Source organism: Bombus pyrosoma, linkage group LG12 (genome assembly GCF_014825855.1).
Source record: "Bombus pyrosoma isolate SC7728 linkage group LG12, ASM1482585v1, whole genome shotgun sequence".
NCBI lineage: Eukaryota > Metazoa > Arthropoda > Insecta > Hymenoptera > Apidae > Bombus > Bombus pyrosoma.
In genome coordinates this window covers 2,149,981-2,170,729 of record NC_057781.1, presented here as the reverse complement: position 1 = coordinate 2,170,729, position 20,749 = coordinate 2,149,981, and the positions used below count along the sequence as shown (strand labels likewise).

At 37.6% G+C, this 20,749-nt stretch overlaps 1 protein-coding gene across 1 annotated transcript in view; it reads left to right on the top strand.

Moving 5' to 3' along the window:
• LOC122573305 (laccase-1-like) overlaps positions 1–20,680 on the top strand; it is a 46,769-nt gene extending 26,089 nt beyond the window's left edge. Inside the window, exons 2-10 of the mRNA XM_043739458.1 lie at positions 12,230–12,590; positions 12,839–13,123; positions 13,212–13,485; positions 14,249–14,453; positions 14,591–14,775; positions 15,209–15,404; positions 15,565–15,777; positions 16,413–16,643; positions 16,723–20,680. Coding sequence (XP_043595393.1) covers positions 12,230–12,590; positions 12,839–13,123; positions 13,212–13,485; positions 14,249–14,453; positions 14,591–14,775; positions 15,209–15,404; positions 15,565–15,777; positions 16,413–16,643; positions 16,723–16,892 — 2,120 coding nt within the window. The 3' untranslated portion in view covers positions 16,893–20,680. The remainder of the gene's footprint in view (positions 1–12,229; positions 12,591–12,838; positions 13,124–13,211; positions 13,486–14,248; positions 14,454–14,590; positions 14,776–15,208; positions 15,405–15,564; positions 15,778–16,412; positions 16,644–16,722) is intronic.
• The last annotated feature ends 69 nt before the right edge of the window (positions 20,681–20,749 follow it).

Genomic DNA, 20,749 nt, shown 5'->3' with positions numbered 1-20,749 from the left:
TAGTTCCCATAATTAGAATTCGTATAATAAGAATTCTCTCATTCTCCCTACTATTTACGACTTTTCGTTCATAAGTAGCACTTAGCGTTCAAAGCAAAAGTTCCTCTAATCGGATATTAAAATTTTGTCAAAATAAAACATGGAGTCCATATAAACGGAATCCTACAATATTTCTTAAATCTACTTTTCAAATCGGAAAGATAAAAAGGAAGAAATTATATAAATAAAATTTGTATGGTTCATGGACGTAGAATAAGAATTCCCACGAAGGATCGATTCCTTTCGCCAAGTCGGTGGCCTGTCACTCTTCCATTTTTCTGTCGCGTTTCCCCACCCGCGAAATTGTGCAAGTAACACTCAATTTCCAATAGTAAACTGAAAGTCAATAAAAAGGAATAGTGTTCGTGATGTAATGTCTTTCTTCTGCCGTGCGGTTTCACCAGAACAAATGGTCGTAAGCGATGTTTGCTGTTTTTCAAACGGTTATCAAGGTTCGTGTTGTGAGAAATCGCGACCGAACGGAAACTGGATTTCCGATTCTAATTGACGAGAAAGCTTTATCCCCTTGTCCACTACTTTTTCCCGTGGGATAGCTGCCAACAATATATCAACATAATTTCGCGAATTCACATCCTGTAAGCTGAAAATAATAATGTGACATTAAATCAGCAAGATTTTTCATTTATTTCGATGCATAATTGCTCCGATTCGCGTGCAATGCTCTTCTTGCTGGATTTCTTGTTATTTCTTTCTACCTGTCGAAAATAAACTAGTTACAAGAATTAAAGCTGCTTCAAAAGAAAATATAACTAACCCGCGCTCGTGTACCACGTGTAATATTCGACGAGATCAGAATTTAGAACACTTATGATCTAAAGTGTGATGTAAGGCGATGTTTTATTCGATGTATTCGCGTTTAAATTGCGGAACGGTCGTTTGGCGCATACTTCAAAAGTGATACGTTTAATTTAATCGTATTTTCTAACGAGTTCCAAGCGTATCGCAAGCGATTAGCGCGTATGAAAGCGTAGAAGTGCCACTTTGGTTTCGTAATACGTAAACTATGTAGGTTGTATGCACTTATGGAAATTTTAAAAACACAGAAACATAGATAGGGAATCCATAAAAAATAAAGTAATTAATTTATTCTAGGCCTTCTAATTAAGTCTTGGATTTCTTATTAAATTCGTTTAAATACAAATTTACTGAAACATCCGCTGTCTGATAATAACTCAATTAACAAAACGATCACTGCGCGATAACCATTGATAAATTAAAACTGTTTAAGCAACTAGTTTAAGCAACTAATGATTCGATTATACTTGAAGACTGCATTCTGCCGCTTTGACAAGGAACTATTAACCAAATACCGCACAATGGCATAATTCTTCAAGTTGCACGACGTTTGTATTTGGATATTCGTCAGGATCAATTACACCATTTCTTTGTTCATTTTCTGACTGACGCGGTTCTTTGTCCCGTCAAAACATTTGCAAGAAGAGATCCGTACGTTCTATTAAATAATCCGCTGGCACAGTGTAACCTTTGCCACGGAAATCACGAAATCTCATGAACTTCCCGCCTCATCTTTGCATAACATCGGCGGGATGAACGATGCCATGACATCAGAAGAATCATTCCGGCGTGGTGAACGACATGTCGAGGGGTTGTGTACATGTATTTCGTAGGCAGCAATCATGATTCATGTATTCCTGCGAGCGGTATCCTGGCGAAAATAAACCGCGAGTCATCAACCGGCTGTCTGTCTCGCTAAGAAACGAATGGATGAAAATAAAAGTGCGAACGAGAGAAAGGAGCAGGCTCTCTAGACGAGATGCAAACCTAGACGCGAGCGCGTACATCTTCTATCATACATTATTTTTTCCAACGTAATTGTCTTGTATCGACGCTGACAAAATGCTTCGAGTAGTCTTTCGTTTTACGCTGTTAGCGGACTGCGGATATTTATGAGAATTTGAATTTTTACGAATGTAAGTAAATGAAAATAGAATCTAAACAGAAACTAGTTTCACTCACTAAATATCGTAATTATCGTTCTAAAATCGCTTGCAGCCATTCAGAGGCTCCTAAATTTTCATATTCGAAGTTTGCAACTTAATAGATTCTGATGTCTGAAGCTTCCTGGATTCAATGCTTTGGACTTTGAAAAAATTCTAAAATTAATGCATTTTGAAATTCCACAATTGTCGATCTTTCAATCGGCCTTCGTTAATCGAATATTATTATATATATAAGATATTATATATAAGATATTTAGTGAAATAGTCGAACACAGTCGGGCATAAATTTCATTTACAATAACGTCTCTTTTTAACCAGCTCCTTTCATTACCCTTCCCTTTTCTTCAGAAATAAATATTTTATTTTAAACGTTCTATTGTATATTTCGTATTTTATATAATTTTCCACAAATACATCAAAATTCGTACTGCATAATAACTATTATAGAATGTTGTTTCGATAATCTCTGGAAACTTTATTGCATTCGTTACGTAAAAAATTAGATCGATATCTGAAGTAATTTTCGAATAACTCCGCCAAGCAATCAAAACTAATTTCCACCAGGTATATCTGATAAAGTGAAATGCAGTTACTGATCACTATCATAGTCGATATTACGGATGTGAAACTTACCTCGAAAATAATAGATTTATAAAGTTACATGTGCTATGTAAAGTGTAATTAAGTCTGAATGGGGTTCTAATAAACGCTTTCACGGCAGAATAAGGTCCAAAAGCGTTTTACCAAGACACCTACTTGAATAATCGCCCAGAAAATTACAACGATAAAACGACAAACTTTTGATTAGCCAAGAAATTGTTTATACCAATTCGCGTATCCGGGAGAAAAACGAAAGGAAACGCATAAAATGTTCATCGTAAAAGTTGAATTATGTCTTCGTACATAACTCGCGGAGACAGTACGAACGACTATAAGGAAAAGTATTTGGAAAACATAACAGAGTTCAGATTTTATGACTCCGATATTTACAGCCTCATTAAAAGGGGCGCGTTCTGTGAAAGAGCCAATTTGGCATCACGTAAAAACCATCGACTTTCGCCGCGTAATTAATAATTAAATTATTAAACGTTTAGAACTAAAAGAAAGAAACAGATATCCTTCAACTCGAGAAGACCCATTTTCAATCTAGGAACTGTAGATACTATTTGGTCGTTTTAAACAAACCTCTGTCTGAAGTGGTTAAGGATAAACAAAAATATGCATCGCCTATTAATTATAGAAGTACTCAGACGAAAGGACAGAAGGTGTCTCAATAGGAAGGATCAATTTTCACCCACTAGAAAGTTTGGAACCTTTCTGATCGCTTTAAGCAAATTCTTTGCGTAAAAAAATATACATCATCCATTATAAAAGTACTGAAACGAAAGGATAGGATGTATCTCAATGTACAGGATCAATTTCCATCCACTAGAAAGTGTAGAACCGTTTTGATCGTTTTGAACCAATCTCTACGCGAAATGATTGAGAATGAGAAAATACGAACAAAAATATACGTCATCCATTACAGAAGTAGTTGAACACGTGGGAGGAGCTATAATTTCACGGAACATTTCTCGACGAAAGTACATACTTACACGTTGTGTTTCGTCTCTGTGAGCTGCCGGTCTGAGTATGATACCTGTGGGGAATCAAGGAAAGCGAAGCATCGGACGTTAGTAGGGCGATTTTAACGATAGAATCGGCCGTGAAATTTCATGGCGAGCTCGTGCACGCGTACTTCCGGTGTCTCATCGCCTGAGATCGTAAGCCTTTCACTTGCGTCAGCCGCTCCGCCGAGTCATTAATTTGACCAGGCTGTGATTGCCTCGTTTATACGGTGAATTTATCGCCGATGTACACAACGAAATCGTTTAAAGCCATGCATGTTTGATCACAGAGGGGACGTCTCTCCGGGAAACGGCACGTCGTATAAACACGCGGAAACGGAACCCAAAAATGGCCAGTTATACGCCTCGTTAAAATATTTGCAATCTTATTTTGAGAATGTTTGAAATATATCTTGTTTGAAATATACAACTGTCAAGAGTTGTTTGCTTTGGAGCGATCTGCAGGCGACGCCTTGACAAACAAAAGCATAAAAAACAGATGATAGATGACGAAGGCCATTCATCTCGCGTCAAACGTTAGGAAGCAAATGAACAAAACGACTTAATAACCCCGGACAAGAAACGGTGGCTTTTATTAAACCAACGCCACGCAATGGTGCAGCGCGAAACAACAATCACGTTGACGTATAAATCATGCAGATGATAGGTTTGATGAAAGCAAGAGAAAAGTGAGACATAAAAGACGGCCGCGTTCAATTGTACACAGCAATCTATGTAGACGTAATTCCGATGACTAGAAAGCTTTCGCTCAGAGTGAACTGTTATTACATTCATTAGCGCAATCGAAACGGTGTTTATGCGGCGCCGACGTTACGAACGAACGCGATGCAACACTCGCTGAACCTTCCCTTCACCTTCTGACGCTCTCCTGCCGTTTGCACAATACCTAGCTTTTGCACAACTCGAGGAACGCTTGTCGAGCGTGTTCCGTAAGATGAGACGAGGACAAGGACAAGGCCAAGTTCATTCGCGGATCATCACGCTTTCTATCTTAGCTTATATTTCAAGCTATACACAGCATCCTTTAATCTCCTCTTTTTCACGCTAATATCTGTGACATTCATGTGCACTGGAATATATATACGATATTCTTATTTCTTTCTTTATTGTGCCGATAAAAAGTATCGTTAGTTGAGTTCTCGAAGAGCATTGCTTTGAAAAGAGCAAGGAATGTTAATGAGATAAATGCAGTGGCTTTTTGCAGCGTGATAATTAGGATAGAGTTTTTAGTCTGTTTCCATCTATAGATATCGAGGAAATAGTTGGACATGATTGTTTGATCTATTCGTGAACAAATGTAAAAACGTTGAAATGTAAATGGGTCAAGGTATATGGAACAGGTTGAATCGGGCGAGTAATCGATGGTTCAACAGTTGGAATAATTTCATTCGAATAATGGAACGATATATTATAATAATAGATGATCGTTATTATCTAATAGTCTCGAAGGATAGTGAGGTAATTTTTTACAATATCAAGACACGAAAGTGTCTTTGTGTAATATAAACAGTCTGACATTTTGATCGCTCGATCGTCGACAGTAAGAACGAGGACGCGAAACCACGATCAAGGCGCAACATTAAGCCTCGAATCAATAGCATTCCGTTACGATCTCACTTTGTTTGAACTTTACCTTTTGTTTGAACTTTAGAGCGATGAGCCTTTGTGACTATGTAGTCTCGTGACTACAAATATCTTGCGAATATCTCCGAATAACGGTCCGCCTACGAAACGAATCATATGCACAGTTAGTCACCTCTTCGTCGATTATTCTGCGGCTCAAAATAATCGTGTTAGAAAAGAAGAACCTGAGAGCATTTCATTAACATTTTATTTACAAAGAAATAAAAAATATACGTGGATTACACAACAGGAACAATAATTCAATCATCTAATTGTGCGGGAAATAATTATCGCGATCATTAACGATACGTAATAAAATGAAACCATAATATCCTCACGCAACACGCTGAATTCTCCTCTCACTTCCTTACGCGCTTGCAAATCTAGCCGCGAATACGATATATTGCCGAACGACCGTTGCACGTTGCGATACTCACATTTATCACAATTATTAATAAACACCGTGAATAAACTGCGCTTGATAAAGGTAGTTAGATCTGTCTGTAAATTTTTTTACCTTAATTTTACTTTTCTATTTTTATTGTTTGCAATATTATACTTATAGTAGAACTCCATTTATATAAACTTGTCGGGAAGCAATTAGTTTATATAATTGGTCACATTCAGATAACTGGATACGACCGACAGCAGTTCATTTTATCAGGCATTAATTAAAGCTTTATTCAAATAAATGTAGTTCATACAAATGTATATAATGTATAATGTATAATAATATTATAATTACAAATAATGTAACGTTTAATATTAATAAAATAATATAACAACGTGAAACTATATAACATTCACTATAAATCTCGAAAGAGCAGTTTAATGTCTCGTTAGATCTGCACGAACAGTATGAAACGTACGATCCATCCGATAATTTAATTAAAGGTTAGACACCGAGCCGTTCGTTTTACGCGCATCAACGTTCCCCTGTTTATTAAAGTACGACGCCAAAGTTCAATCGCATACCAAAGGAAAGGACAAACTTTGACTCGTGACACGATCGACGTCGAACGCTTGACATTTAAGCGTTGCCAATGGTCCCGTTTTATTTCCTTTGTCCCAGTTCGGCGTCCTGTTGTTTCGAACTATCCTTTCGAGCGTGTGAAACGAATCGATCGCCTATAATAATACTGAATCAGAACAAAAAGCACGCGCAAATTACAACAGTTTAAAAGCAACGTATACTATTCGAGAGTTTTGTATCATGAAACCTACGTGAAAACTATGAAATTAACACGTTTTCAACTGGTAATTTTATGGTAATGATAAACTAGAAATCCTATGTCGCAAGTTTCTACAATTAAAAGAACATACTATTATTAATTCATATAAATGAAAGGAATTTTTCTTTCGTGAAGTTTTTTTTCATTTCAATTTCTCTGAATATTTATCTCATTTTTCATCAATCCATTAATCGAACAATTAATTTCAATGGAGTCGATCAATTGACTTATTATATCGTACAGTAATCGTGAAACTCGTCGTTAATGTAATGAAACGTGGAAAACGGCATTGTATAACCGATGAATTACAGCATAAGTATGGCGTAACTGGAAAGATTTTCTAAATTAAGATGTTAAGGCGACGTAGAAGGTTTTGACGTATACCAAATTAACTATTCCTTAAATAGAGGTTAATAAGACAGCACAGGTGTGAAATATACTTCGTTGTACATGTTATTAATCTGACACGTTCGATGAAAGAAATGAAAGTGAAAGATTTAAGAAAACACATCTCGAAGCACGGCTTTCTTGTTAATTTCTCGGCTGCTCTGATCGAAATTCGGCGTTCAAACCCCAGTTTAATTTATTTACTTCTTTATTTACTTTACTTTAACACTTGTTAACCTTATTCGAATACCGCTGTTGACCAATCCTTCGAAAGATGCCTTAATTTTAAATTTCTTTAATTGCTTCCAATTCGTTGATTCGCGTCAGCTTAACAACCGGCGTGTTCATTTATGTACGGAACATCCTGGTTTTCATTAACCAAATCACTTGACTTTTATAAACATAAATTTGAAATCGAGTTACTTCGAACTAATGTGAAGGAGTCTTAAAATAAATTATTAACAATTGATGGATAATCAATCCAGTTTTCATACAAACATATTCTTATTTTTTAAGCAAGCCTTTTTGTACCAGGTTTTATATTTAATTTTCATAGTATCAAATTATTATAGCTACATGAAAAAACTATCAAATTATACGAAATTTCATTCACTTTGGCCTAATTAATTAATATATTAAATGCCATAATAAATACAATAGTGTGTGCCAATACCTCTTTTAGCCACTATAAGTGACCTAAAACCCTTCCAAAACATCGTTTCTTTCGTCATTTCATTTGACTCAATTCTATCTTTCTTTCACAATGATCTATCTTCCCTTCCGTAACCGTACTCTTACCTTGACTAACAACAAAACTAGCATTTCCCCAATGAAGGACTAAAGGAATTGCTGGACACATTACACATTCGTATTGTTCTTTCCTCCCATGGCGTACAAACTGGACTGTCACGACCATTGCTTTATCGCAGTGTCATCATAAAAGGCATTCGCGTGACAGGGTTTCTAGTCAGCCGACGTAGGTGGACTCTCTAACCCCGGTCTGCGAGTTCGACCACAGACATGCGGCCGGTATATTATGTAAACCGCGTTTCCTTACGAGTTCCATCTTACATAAACCTATGAAAATTGCGTAATAGAACACGATCCACGAGACGTCAGATGATGACACATCGAACTGGAGATCCGTCATTACAGGTGGCGTGCGAAATATAGTGAAAGTCTGCCGTCAGGGCGGCATCGCAGCCACAACGTTGTTTTGACAAATTTGTTCGACCGTTTCTAACGATAAGTGCAAGTCGTTTAAAGACCAATTGAAACACGGCGTAGCGCAGGTGACTTTGACGTTTTCTTAACACGTCCCGTGCCTTCTCGCAGGATCAGTTTTCACGTATTTCAAAATCCGAATCACAGAAATCATTAAATGCGTGATTTATTCACGCTTTCTATTCTTACCACTCGTAAACGTCCTCGTATATTATTTGTCTTTACCGAGTTTACATCGCCTTTAGCACAGAACAGTAGCCATAGAATGCTCGGGCGATAATCTCGTGGCATTAGATATAAAACGATATTTCGCGAAATTACAATATTTCGACGATTACCTGGAGATTCGTAGCTTGTAATTTATCCGAGGAGTTATCGTAATCTGACAAGTTATCGCAGATTCTGTTAATTTCGTGTTCCACGTTTTTCGTCCCATTATCTTGTTGCTAATGGCTTCCCAGCTGCGCAACAATGTGGCAAATCGTGTTCTTCCGGACGAACAATAAATCAGAGAACAAATGCAAAACTTTCTACATTGGACTGTGCTGAAATTGAGAGTTTTACCGACCCTCTGACAACAGTAAATTTTAATCTACATTCTTTTCTTACCTACTCAGTTAGGTAATCGAATGGTTTACGAAATTGCTACGGGAATTGTAGAAGAGCGAAAAACCAGCTTCACTTATGCTCTTATCTATTTTATAGACCTTTTTTTTCATTAACGAGAACTCATTGCGAGTCCAAGTATCGATTACTAAAATGCCGTTGCGACAGAATTCCTTTTCAAGCGAATCGTGCTTTGTTTTATCGACCAGTCGTTTAATACCGATCGGCAACAAGTAATTTGCTGGTAGCGCGAACGAAGCTCAAGGAAACCCCGTGGAATGCAATATTATAAATTTCAATTTTTTCATCGACAGAATCCGTCAATTCAAATAGCTTAGAAGCATTAGAAAGAAGAAGAAATCGTGAACCTTCAGAGAAATTTCTCCAGCAATCGTATCGCTGCGAACTTTTACGCGGAAACGTTGCAAAACGGATTGATCGAACAGCGATTTGCATATACTTTCGAAGAAATGTCAGACGTGAATGTATCTAGATGCGGGAAACGATCAAAATAACACGAAGTTCGTAGTGCGGCCTAATGGATGATAATTTACGTTCAAATTTATATTTGCCTTCTCGATTTGTGAAAGATGGTTCGTTCGGTAACAACAGTTTTCATAGTCACGCTTATTTAACATATTGAGAAAAAGAATCGAGATATTGTAGTTCCGCACTTCTTTCCGCTATATTATTTTCTGTCTTCTTCGTAGAATATTCAAAGAGCGTGGTTGCCATCGTGTTCACCACAAAAGCCATGGTACAGTTTAGACAAATGGTAGCTTTCAAGCTTATACGCGAAGTTCAAAGCTTTGTAGATGTACCGCGGCTGTCTGGAGAAAAAATTCGCATACCAAGCGAGCGGCATAATTCATCCGCAAAGAATTTTTACGTCACGATGTCTGTTCGGTGTAGGGTCGTAAATAATGCACGCCTATGCCAGTTGCGGACGAGGCCGACCGCCTGGCGTGCGACCGGATAGAACGCTGAATTACAATACTATAAACCTTTAAGAATAGTTGCGCAGGGTCGTTAAATATCCAAAAACAGTTCTTGTGTCAATTCGTTGCTCAGTCTTGTTCCCATATAAAGGTACAGGTAAATAATAGTATCAATCGTTCATGGAGAATTTGATTAATTAGTCTATCAGATTATAACGTTTCTCGTACCAGTTCTAAGTTTTACACAATGAAGGTCATTATTAAGAAATAGGAAAACGCTTCTACTGAGAAATTTATTAATTACACTATTACGCCACACGGTTTTGATATTGCTTATGAGTCTTAAACAGCGGAAGACGTTTTGAAATAAAACGTAACATTTTTTCATGGAAAATTCATATGATCTTAATACAGATCGATTAAAACATCTGAGAACTAAGACATGTTTTGACGATTACTTATGAAATGATATGATAATTTCTTTAACAACAAATAGTAGGAAACTATTTATCCCTCTGACGAATAGTATTTGATACAATTCTAAGAATAAAGAATTTCTTCCTTGTCAGATAAAATAAGTACGTATGAATGTATATCGAGCTTCCGAATTTTTCCAATGTTCAACCGATGTATATTGTATGTATATTTAATCTACGCTGTTTTATCGATGAATATTTAACTTTCTCTACTTTCCATCAATGTCATTCTTCGCAATGAAGTATTCTTCACTCGTTACACGAGTAACGACAGATTTTCCAGTTTCATTGGAAGTCCCATACGACATCGACGGTTTTACCGCGGCAATGAACAAATACGGTGAGGCAAGTGTACCGCGTGATTTTTATTCATCGAACGTTACCCTAAATCAACATTCTACGAGAACTTTAAAACCGCGGCGTGTGCTACGCAATCCGAAATTCCTTCAGATCCTTTTTTAATGTTCTCGTACTGACGATTTTTTTCACGTGGCAAAACCGGTTTGTAAAGCACCGTCTAGCTCGGCAATGATTTTTAACCGAAACTATGATATTCATAGAAGTTCCAAATTATCTTCATTAGAATTCTGTTCATTTCGATTTCAGACAGCAACGGATTATACGCGAAAAAATTGCTCAAGTTTGAGTTTCTTTTTGTAAAAGAACTAGGAAAAACAACGTTAAAAACGATAACAAAAATTTTGCAAAAGGAAACTGATTTTCCCATGAATATTTCATAGAAACCAACAAGTAATGCAATCGAAATAAAATCAGAATTGCTTGAGGTATTGAAACGAAATCCGAGATAATAACAGAAAAATAAATTACGAATACGGTGTTCTATAATTGGGTATCCGAGTGGCCGCGGGCCGTGGCATCTATGTTGTGAAAACCGCTCGCGAAAGTCACTCGAGCGACGCGATAATTAAAGGGAAAATATAGCACGAGGCGTACTGCTAATGTGACCATCAAATTAATCGTGGTTCGCTCGCGCGTTGCTCTCATTCTGGGCCGCACACCTCGTGGTTATAACTCGGCCTGTAGCCGTCATAATTAATGTGTTAATCGTTCTTTGTACTTGCTAGTAATTATCCTATTGACTAATAATGCTATTGTGTTTCAATTTCGGGGACGGTGAATTTTTTTCTTTCTCAACGTTTGTCACGATCGAAGCAACGAGAACAGGCTTATTAGTTGCACGACGAAATCATCTACTCGCTATCTTCGTCGAGGGTCAAGATAAAGATAATCCAACGATAACGTTCACCTTGACTCGAGAGAGTTTGCGTCTGTACCCGAGAGCAATTTCTCTCGTAAATCGCCTTCTCCCGCATACTTTTGTAGCATTGAACCGACAAGCACGCCCGAGATAAATGATCGTTTTTAGGACTGTGAATGTGCATTAGGAGTCAGTAGCGCGTTTTAATCGGGGCTATTTTTCCTTATAAATCGAGGAGTAACTTTTACACGTACCACGTAAAACGATACAAGAGAACCTTTCGAATTTTTTGCAAGTCTCGTTGCTTTCTTCGTGCCACGCTTGTTTCATCTATCGTCATAACGGTAGCGTTGAAACAATATTAGGCGCCGTATTGCATGTGTATAGTATGTCGCATCACCATCGCCGTAACTGTTATAGTTATGAAATGCTGTAGCGTTGAAACGTGTATTTACCTGTTATAAATAGCAATAGATTGTATCGTTTTCCCGCTATTAATTATCTACATCTGTTGTATTGTACCTTATGCCCGTTCTGCTATAGTATCTTTTACCTACGCGTTATTATATCGCGAAAACCCCGAAGAAAAGCATCTTCCAGTTTACCTGTCGACCGTTTTCTTAGTCTTCTTTCTGGCAGCTTTTCTCTTCGTACTGAGTTCTACATTTATTCGAAACCTTTAAATCACCTTTGCTCATATCCTGTGAAACCAGTTTTCTTAATTTTAAATTAAATAGGACACTGTTGTTTTAATCGTACCATTTATGTAATTTATTAGATATAGCGAATTAAATGTTAATTAAAATTCAGATATTTTAAAATTCAAATTCTAAAATTTACATTTTCTAATTTTAATTTTAAACGACCAATTACAGATGTGATCGCCGATCAGACGCCAGCGTCTTCTTTTTGGACTCCAACTATTAAGACAGGCAATATCTTTACCGATGATAGCACCGACTTTTTCCCCTCGAGCCATGGCTTGGTGCAGACCCATCCGACCGGTAACGTATTTAGAAGTGGTTTCGGCGGAATCGACAATCTTGGTAGTCGGGGGGTGACTGTCAGGCCACCAAGGACAAGACCCCTAGACTATAGCGAACGCGCCACGGCTGAATTACGACGAAATCCGGCGCTTTCCTCGCCGGACGAGTGTGCCAGAGCTTGTCGCGAAAATGAACCTCCGAGGATATGCTACTATCACTTCACCCTTGAGTACTACACTGTACTTGGAGCGTGAGTATCATCTTTCAGAATCTTCAGCCGAGAACAAAATTCATGAATATAAAATGTTTTCTTAACATGTTAGATGCGATAGGAAAACAGAGATGAGAATAATAAAGAAACAAATCCGCATTTAAATTCTCAAACTTTTTAATTCACTTTCAAATTTTTAGTCTATTAGACACTCAAACTTCAAATTGAGACATTTGAATTTCCAAACTCAAATTTATGCAATTTTAATATTTTTCCATAATTTATAGGGCATGCCAAATTTGCACCCCCAACGCAACTAACGTCGTTTGGAGCGACTGTCAGTGCGTCTTAGCAGATGGCGTGGAACGAGGTATTTTAACAGCGAATAGAATGGTTCCGGGACCAAGCATTCAAGTCTGTCAGGGTGACAAAGTCGTGATTGACGTGGAAAATCACATCGAAGGTATGGAAGTTACCATTCATTGGCACGGTGTATGGCAAAGAGGAAGTCAATATTACGATGGTGTACCGTTTGTAACACAATGTCCTATTCAGGAGGGTAGCACATTCAGGTAACTATAAACCAATTTTGTTTCTTCATTTCGCTTTTCTTTCCAAATTTTCTTTTCATACGCTTATCACGTGCTTATGTACACATAGGTACCAATGGTTAGCTGGGAACGAAGGTACGCATTTCTGGCATGCTCACACAGGATTACAGAAAATAGACGGTCTCTACGGAAGTATCGTAATACGTCAACCACCGAGCAAAGACCCTAACAGCAACCTTTACGACTACGATCTCACTACCCACGTCGTCCTCCTTAGCGACTGGTTCCACGAGAACGCGGCCGAGCGTTTCCCTGGTCGTCTTGCAGTTAACACCGGTCAAGCGCCTGAAAGCGTATTGATCAACGGGAAAGGGCAATTCAGGGTACGAATCGTCAAATTTATCCTCGTTATGTTATGTCTTGTTTTTCCATCTTTAACAAATATCTACGATACCTATAAATTAAGTCGTAATCATATATGTCCTTACTTCGTTCACTTTTCCTTTTTCTCTGAGTCTGTTTCTAATTGTCACTACTCTGGATATCCTAATAAAAATCTCTTCACCCAGAACTGGAACCTTATTTACATATAAATTTTTCATCATTTTGGTGAATCTTATTTCATCAGTCGTGATTCCAATGTCTCAACTATTTGCAAGAATTCATAACTACATAATCTTTTGTACTGTGTTTCCTTCTCCTCATATTTTTTAATGATCACTCCCTTACCCAAAATAGGATCTTGACTCATATATAAATGTATAATTAGTCTAGTGATTTCATATTTCAAAGTTTATATCGTGTAGAAAAATTATTTACCACTGCACATACCCTCTTTTACTTTCTTTTGCTTCTCTTTTACATCTTAATAAATCTTGTCACCCAAAATAGGAACCTCATTAGCATATAAATTTCCAATCACTCCAATGACGGAATACTATAGTCATCGCATCTAAAATCTCTCATTCCTCTACTAGATTTTAATAAATCTCGTCACTCAAAACACGACCTTCATCAACATATAAATTTTCAATCATTCTCATGATCTCATATTTCAGTCTGTAAAATAACTGAAAAAATCCTGGAGCTCTGATGAAGCCCCATACAAACTACGCGAGACATTCTAGAACTCGTTTCTGTCCGCAGGATCCCAACACCGGTTTCATGACGAATACACCCCTGGAGGTGTTCACTATAACTCCCGGCCGTCGTTATCGTTTCCGACTGATCAATTCCTTTGGATCGGTCTGTCCATCTCAGATCACGTTCGAAGGTCACTCCCTTACCGTGATCGCGACCGACGGAGAAGCAGTCCAGCCAGCCACGGTGGACACGATCATCTCATTCTCCGGTAAAAATCCTCTAACCTCGATTACTCGATTTTTTATACCCTCCGAGATCAGAGGGAAAGCGCATCCGCTTTTATTTTCCTAGACTTTAATTGAGGTACGGTTGTGAAAGTAAAGTATCTACTTGCATGATTTACAGGCGAACGATACGACTTCGTAATAAATGCGGATCAACCGGTTGGCGCGTATTGGATTCAAGTTCGTTCGCTCGGCGAATGCGGTATTCCGCGTGCTCAACAGCTAGCCATACTACGATACGCTCGTGGTCCTTACCAACCGACTACTACGGCACCAACTTACGATTTTGGTCTTCCGCAAGGTGTTGTAAGTGTCACAAGTGCCATTACCTAAAATAAAGAGCCATACTTTGAGTAGAAGTAGTTCCTTTAATTGCAGAAATTTAACCAAAGTAAATGTTAAGTAAGCAAACCAAATTAGTGCAATAAAGTACTTTTCCAAGTCAGATAATGGGAATAGGCTGTTTCTATGGGTGGAAAGGATCCAAAGACATTCAATAAAATAAAATAATTTTTAGAATTTTGTCGTTAATATCTATAGACAATTGATGGAATGAAGAATATCTCTTAGAAAATCTAAAATAAAGGAAGAAACTAATTTGTCAATGATCTATATGTACCGTTTATACTTATCAGCTACAGTCAACTATAGATAACACAGAAATCGAAGAACTCTCTGTCTTACCAGTAGTAGATAAAGAGACTCGATTTTTCCTGATTACCAAACCACCTGCTTGCAGGTACTGAATCCACTGGACGCGATTTGCAATCGTCAACGAGATGACGCGATTTGCGTGAGCCAGCTGAAGAATGCTCGTCAAATTGACCAAGGAATTCTTCAACAACGTCCAGATGTGAAAATATTCTTGCCATTCCGCTTCCTCTTCTACAGGCCAGAAGAAGTCTTCCAGCCTCAAACGTATAATCGATTCTTGGGTAAGCAGCCTTACGGACGATTTCAAAATCGCACTCGGTTTCTTTCTTAAAGGATGGCTTCTTTTTCCTTTGATCTGTCGCAAGAATGCATTACCATCGAATCCATTAAAATGGAATTTAAACCAAGCCGTTTATCATTTCGCATTTGTGCTTTTCACAGTCGCCCCGACCGGAGATCATGTAATCTCTCTCGTCGATGAAATCTCGTTCACATTTCCGCCGGCGCCTCCGCTTTCGCAAATCGACGATATCCCGCCCGAACAGTTTTGCAACGGTGACAACAGGCCTGCTGACTGCGGCGCTAACTGCATGTGCACCCATCAGGTTGATATCCCGCACAACGCGGTCGTCGAAGTGGTTCTCGTAGATGAAGGTGCGATCTTTTTCTAAAAAAAGAATTTTGGAAATATATGAAGATAGTAGAACAAAAACGTGATGAGTCATATTTTTCATTTTATCAAGACAATATCCTTTTATTAAATTTTATCTACATATTTTCATCATTCTCTTTTTTCATAAAATTTCATAAATTTATATATATTATTAGCACTTCAATTTCATGGTAAGATGCTTTCCTTCACCAATTAGGTAACGTGAAATTTAGAAAATCAAGAAAAGCGGACTAACCATGTTTCTCTTATGTAATCTTCATATACAATACATACTTATACACACTAGCATTGTCTTAATTCACTGGGATTTTATTTCGTTAGCTAGTCCATTAATTTGTGAAGTTAATTTCGTGGAGCAATAATTTAATGCTACGTATTTAAAATAAATAAGTAACGTCAGATATTCGTAACTCTCTCGTGCTCGATGAAGACGAAATACACTTGAGTAGGTGTATAAAGTCCTATTGAGTTCCCTAAATATTGAGTTCTAAAAATGAAACCTAAACTCGTGGCTTTTTAACGTTGTATTGTTATAAATAAAATTCCCAGTGCATATGCTCCTTACAAATCTGGATATATAGAAAGTAATTCTATGATTTGATTAATTTTTCTACAGTTCAGCAACCCAATCTGTCGCATCCCTTCCACCTACACGGTTACGCTTTCAATGTAATCGGTATCGGTCGCTCTCCGGACAAGAACGTGAAGAAGATCAATCTGAAACACGCGTTGGATCTCGATAAAAGGGGTCTCCTCAATCGACAGTTCAATTTGCCACCTGCCAAGGACACTATAGCTGTTCCAAACAACGGCTACGTCATTTTCCGCTTCCGTGCAGACAATCCTGGTGAGCGAAACTGCGCAACGCGATTACACGTTTATAATACAAATCATTGCGATCATTTAACGTCATTTCTCCTTTTCAGGATACTGGTTGTTCCATTGTCACTTCTTATTCCACATCCTTATCGGAATGAATTTAATTCTACACGTTGGAACACACGCCGATCTTCCACCAGTGCCGCCGAATTTCCCAAGATGCGGAGATCACCTACCGCCCATAACACCGCCATCGTTATTAGACTCATTTCACTGATCCATCCTAAAGAAAGTGAGAAATTAGAGGCGGTCCAAAGCATACACGATATTTTTAGCGTATTCCTGTAAAGTAGTCAGTATGCTGTAGCGAATCTATTTCGTAAATCTTCCTCTCGTTGGGTCGTTCGTCAGAGAGCGCTCTACGCGAGAAACAAAAAAATGGAGGAACAAAGCGAGCGAAAGAGTGTATGAGAGAGAGAGAGAGAAAGAGAGAGAGGGAGGGAGGGAGAGAAAGAGTGAGAGTGAAAGAAGAGAGTAAAAGAGACTCATGGTCCTTGAAAATACGGGGTTCATGAATCAAACGATAGGAAAACAGGCGGAAAAAGAGTTCTTAATCAGGCACACCAACAGACATCCTTTTTGCTGCCGCAATGGCGATCGTTCCCAAAAGACGGTAACGACTCCACTCACTGGCAACAGCCAATATTTATTACGTCCTAGATGCTTTACTTTGCCACTTTACGCGAATCAACGCCCCATTTCAATTACGTGATAAGAAAGAAACGTAATAAGAAAGAATGTGACACCGGTGATCTATACACCGGTACTCAAGAGTATCTTCAGCCGGTTGCCGAAAGGAAGTCGCGAAAAGTTACTAACATTTGTAACTGTGTACATAATGTAGAAATAATTGTGTTACATTTTAACGAAACATTAACGTGGGAGTTGTTTGGGATAAAATGGCGCGCAGAGGAATCTTTGCGAAAACAATGCGCACAGCGTGGAGACCGATCGGCGATCATTAGAGTAACGCTGTTTAAGGAAATTCGATCCGTTTCATCTGAATGAGCGTTGACCACTAGCATGAGCGAAATGGCCCGATACACGAGCGACGAAACGCTTCGCTGGATCGAGTCCAGGTTCCTAAAGTGGCCTCTTTAGTTAGGAAGGAAAATTCGTGCCCATAACTGGAGCATGTGGCTTTCGTTCTTGTCCTTTTCAGCATTTCAAGTAGTGCAGTTAGGGTATATACATACTGGAGGAAAGGTAACTTTAGCATATTACCTAATATGTGGAGAACTAAAAGAAATGAGAAAAAAGAATACAAAAATATTCGTAGATAATTAATGTCAAAGAAGATGGTAGGAGTGTCGAAGAAATTTCTTGACGTAGTCGCGGATGTATCGGTATTTCCGTTCACCTTTTACGAAATACACGCGCCAGGCTGTGTCGTTACTTGGCTTCCTCTTTTTGTTCTAGAAATTAACAATTTACGATACTATTCATTATTTATTTTGCTCAGCATGAAATTTCGACTTAATCTCGGGCACGTTCGATTCCTTGCTGAGCTTAACACAGCGGGCGAACCATTCCATTGGTCATTTACGAACATTGAATCCTTGAATCAATACTCGATCAACTATAATGTATATTCAGGTTGTACTTGTTCTTATAGTACTTAACCATTTTTCGAATGACAGTCGATATTTTATCGTTAAATAAGCAAACATTAGCACGTAGACAGATTTGCTGTCGCTGATTTATACATACCTATATATTTCTACACTTATTCATGGTGCTTCCATTTTTCCTTCTACTATTTTTTTGTTTTATTCTATCACGATATTAGAGAATTCATGTTAAAACAACTACTCGCAACTCACAATTACAACGCTTGATGACCGATCACGACTCAGTGCTAACTGCATCCTCGCGAGTCGCGCACGACAAACACACGTGCACCACGTCACGATACTCGCCGTTTTGTAGATAATATTCTTCTATTTCACTTCGCTAAATACACTCGACAAAACCGTTAAAACACGAAATACTCGATCGTGGCGATACTTAATCACCGACGGATTAACATGGTGTACGTCGTCTATACGGATATGTATTTTATGACGTCGCTTTTTAGCGATCATAGCACGTTTGTTTCGTAGAAGAGAGTGTCTCTGACGTTGCACGGCCCGCTGCGGAACCCCCGTGATTTATTTCACGTAATTTATGGCGAAGAAGCTCAATCTTTCTAACAGGAAAGAAATTACAACCAGAGGTACTCTCTTTGATATTGTTGAAGATAAAACACGTACGCTAATCTTCGTTTTCAGAATCTTTTCTGCGAGACCGTTTATTTTTATTGGCCTGCCTTGGATTTCCTAGGGCAACGTTCTTTGATACGTATTCGATAAGGGCAAGTTTTCGAGAACGAAGAACTGTCGTTAGTCAGACGTTCAATCATTATTTATTTATGAAAAATTTATTTATCCACACGAGTTTCGTGTTGACAAAGGATATTGAGATATTGCATGTTATTTCTGTTACGAATTAATTTTCTTCCCTTTTTAACTTATTTATACACTTTTGATGGTGGATCTATAACGTACAAATACTCTTTTACAAGATCAACTAGCAGTGATTGTCACTGAATGTTCAGAAAAGTGTCACTGAAAACGTACTGTATGATTAACCAAAATGTTCACTGACAAAATTACAAAAAGTCGAACATTTCTAATAATAATTTATGCTACGAAAATTTCTGACAGATTCAGAGATTATTGTCCACATGAAGAGATGAGTTTTCGTGTTTTTTGTACAGGTAGTATTTAAGCGAGTATTTCGCGTATATGCCGTTATCAAGTGAAGATGTACATTTAATAATAAATTTTTTTTTAAAAGCTCGACTATCTTTTTACTTTTGTCGATGAAAATCTCATAATCCCATTGCACGGTCTATAAAAGATCATTTCATTCTTTTATTACTATGCTACGTGATAAGATGCTGACCTAACTTTCTTAAAAAACCGAGGACAACGACCATGCATGAAACTAGAATACTGTTATCGTTAACGTTAACAAGTTCCGCGTTAAATGAAGTTGCAAAAGTAGCGGTACTCAGATTCAGTCAATTAAGCCAGAGGAGAACAGCACGCTTAACCCGGATATATGATCTCTTCCGAATAACTAACGGCGTCACATTCAATGAAAGGAACATTTAAGAGATCTCGTTTCGAGATGCATTAGTTCGTAACTTGATTAAACGTGATATTTAAACATTTTCAATAACATTTTTCGTTATTGGAATCGTTTAATTTTAGTTGATTAGACGTTTATTAAAAAACTGCAGATTTTTATGCACTTATAGGAAATTTGGAGACGTAAAAATACACAAAGATATATAAAATATTGAAAATAGAGTTGTTCGTTATAATATATATTTAGTAGGTGAAACAAATATCTATTTATGTTCCATTTCTTTGCGTTTATTTAAAGATAAATCTGCAGAAATTTGTGGGAATTTTATGCATTTATGGGAAATTTGAGGGTATAAAAATACACAGAATGCAGACAATAAACAAAAATATATGAAATATCCAAAGTAGAATATTCATTATAACAATACTTAATAGGTAAAATTTAGCAGTGCTTGGGTTTACAAAAGCACAAATCTGCATAAATGTCCGTAGCCTATTTATTATTTATATATTAGTTATCATTTATAAATCTGAAACTTTAGATATGTTAACTGCAGTTTACCATAATGGAGTATCGTATTCGTCCCCCATGAAGTAGGTATTTAGTATGACAAAGCGAATGATGTACGTGCGTATTTACGTGACTAGATGTATTCATGAACGACTGGTATGCAACACACCCCAATACCCGGTGTCGCATATTTTTACTGATAATACCATCTTACGAGAACGCGTACAGATTTAATTACAAAATAATTGCATCTATAATATTTCAAAACGTTTGATTTTCCTCGTAAAGTAGGTAAGTCACGCGATCCACGTTTCATTCCAGCGTTCATTCACTTGTGCATCGTCTGCTTGATAGAAAGGAAATTTATCATACTTATGCATCCATTGAATTCGAAACGTTACTCTCTATGTAAACGAAATCTTGTTCATG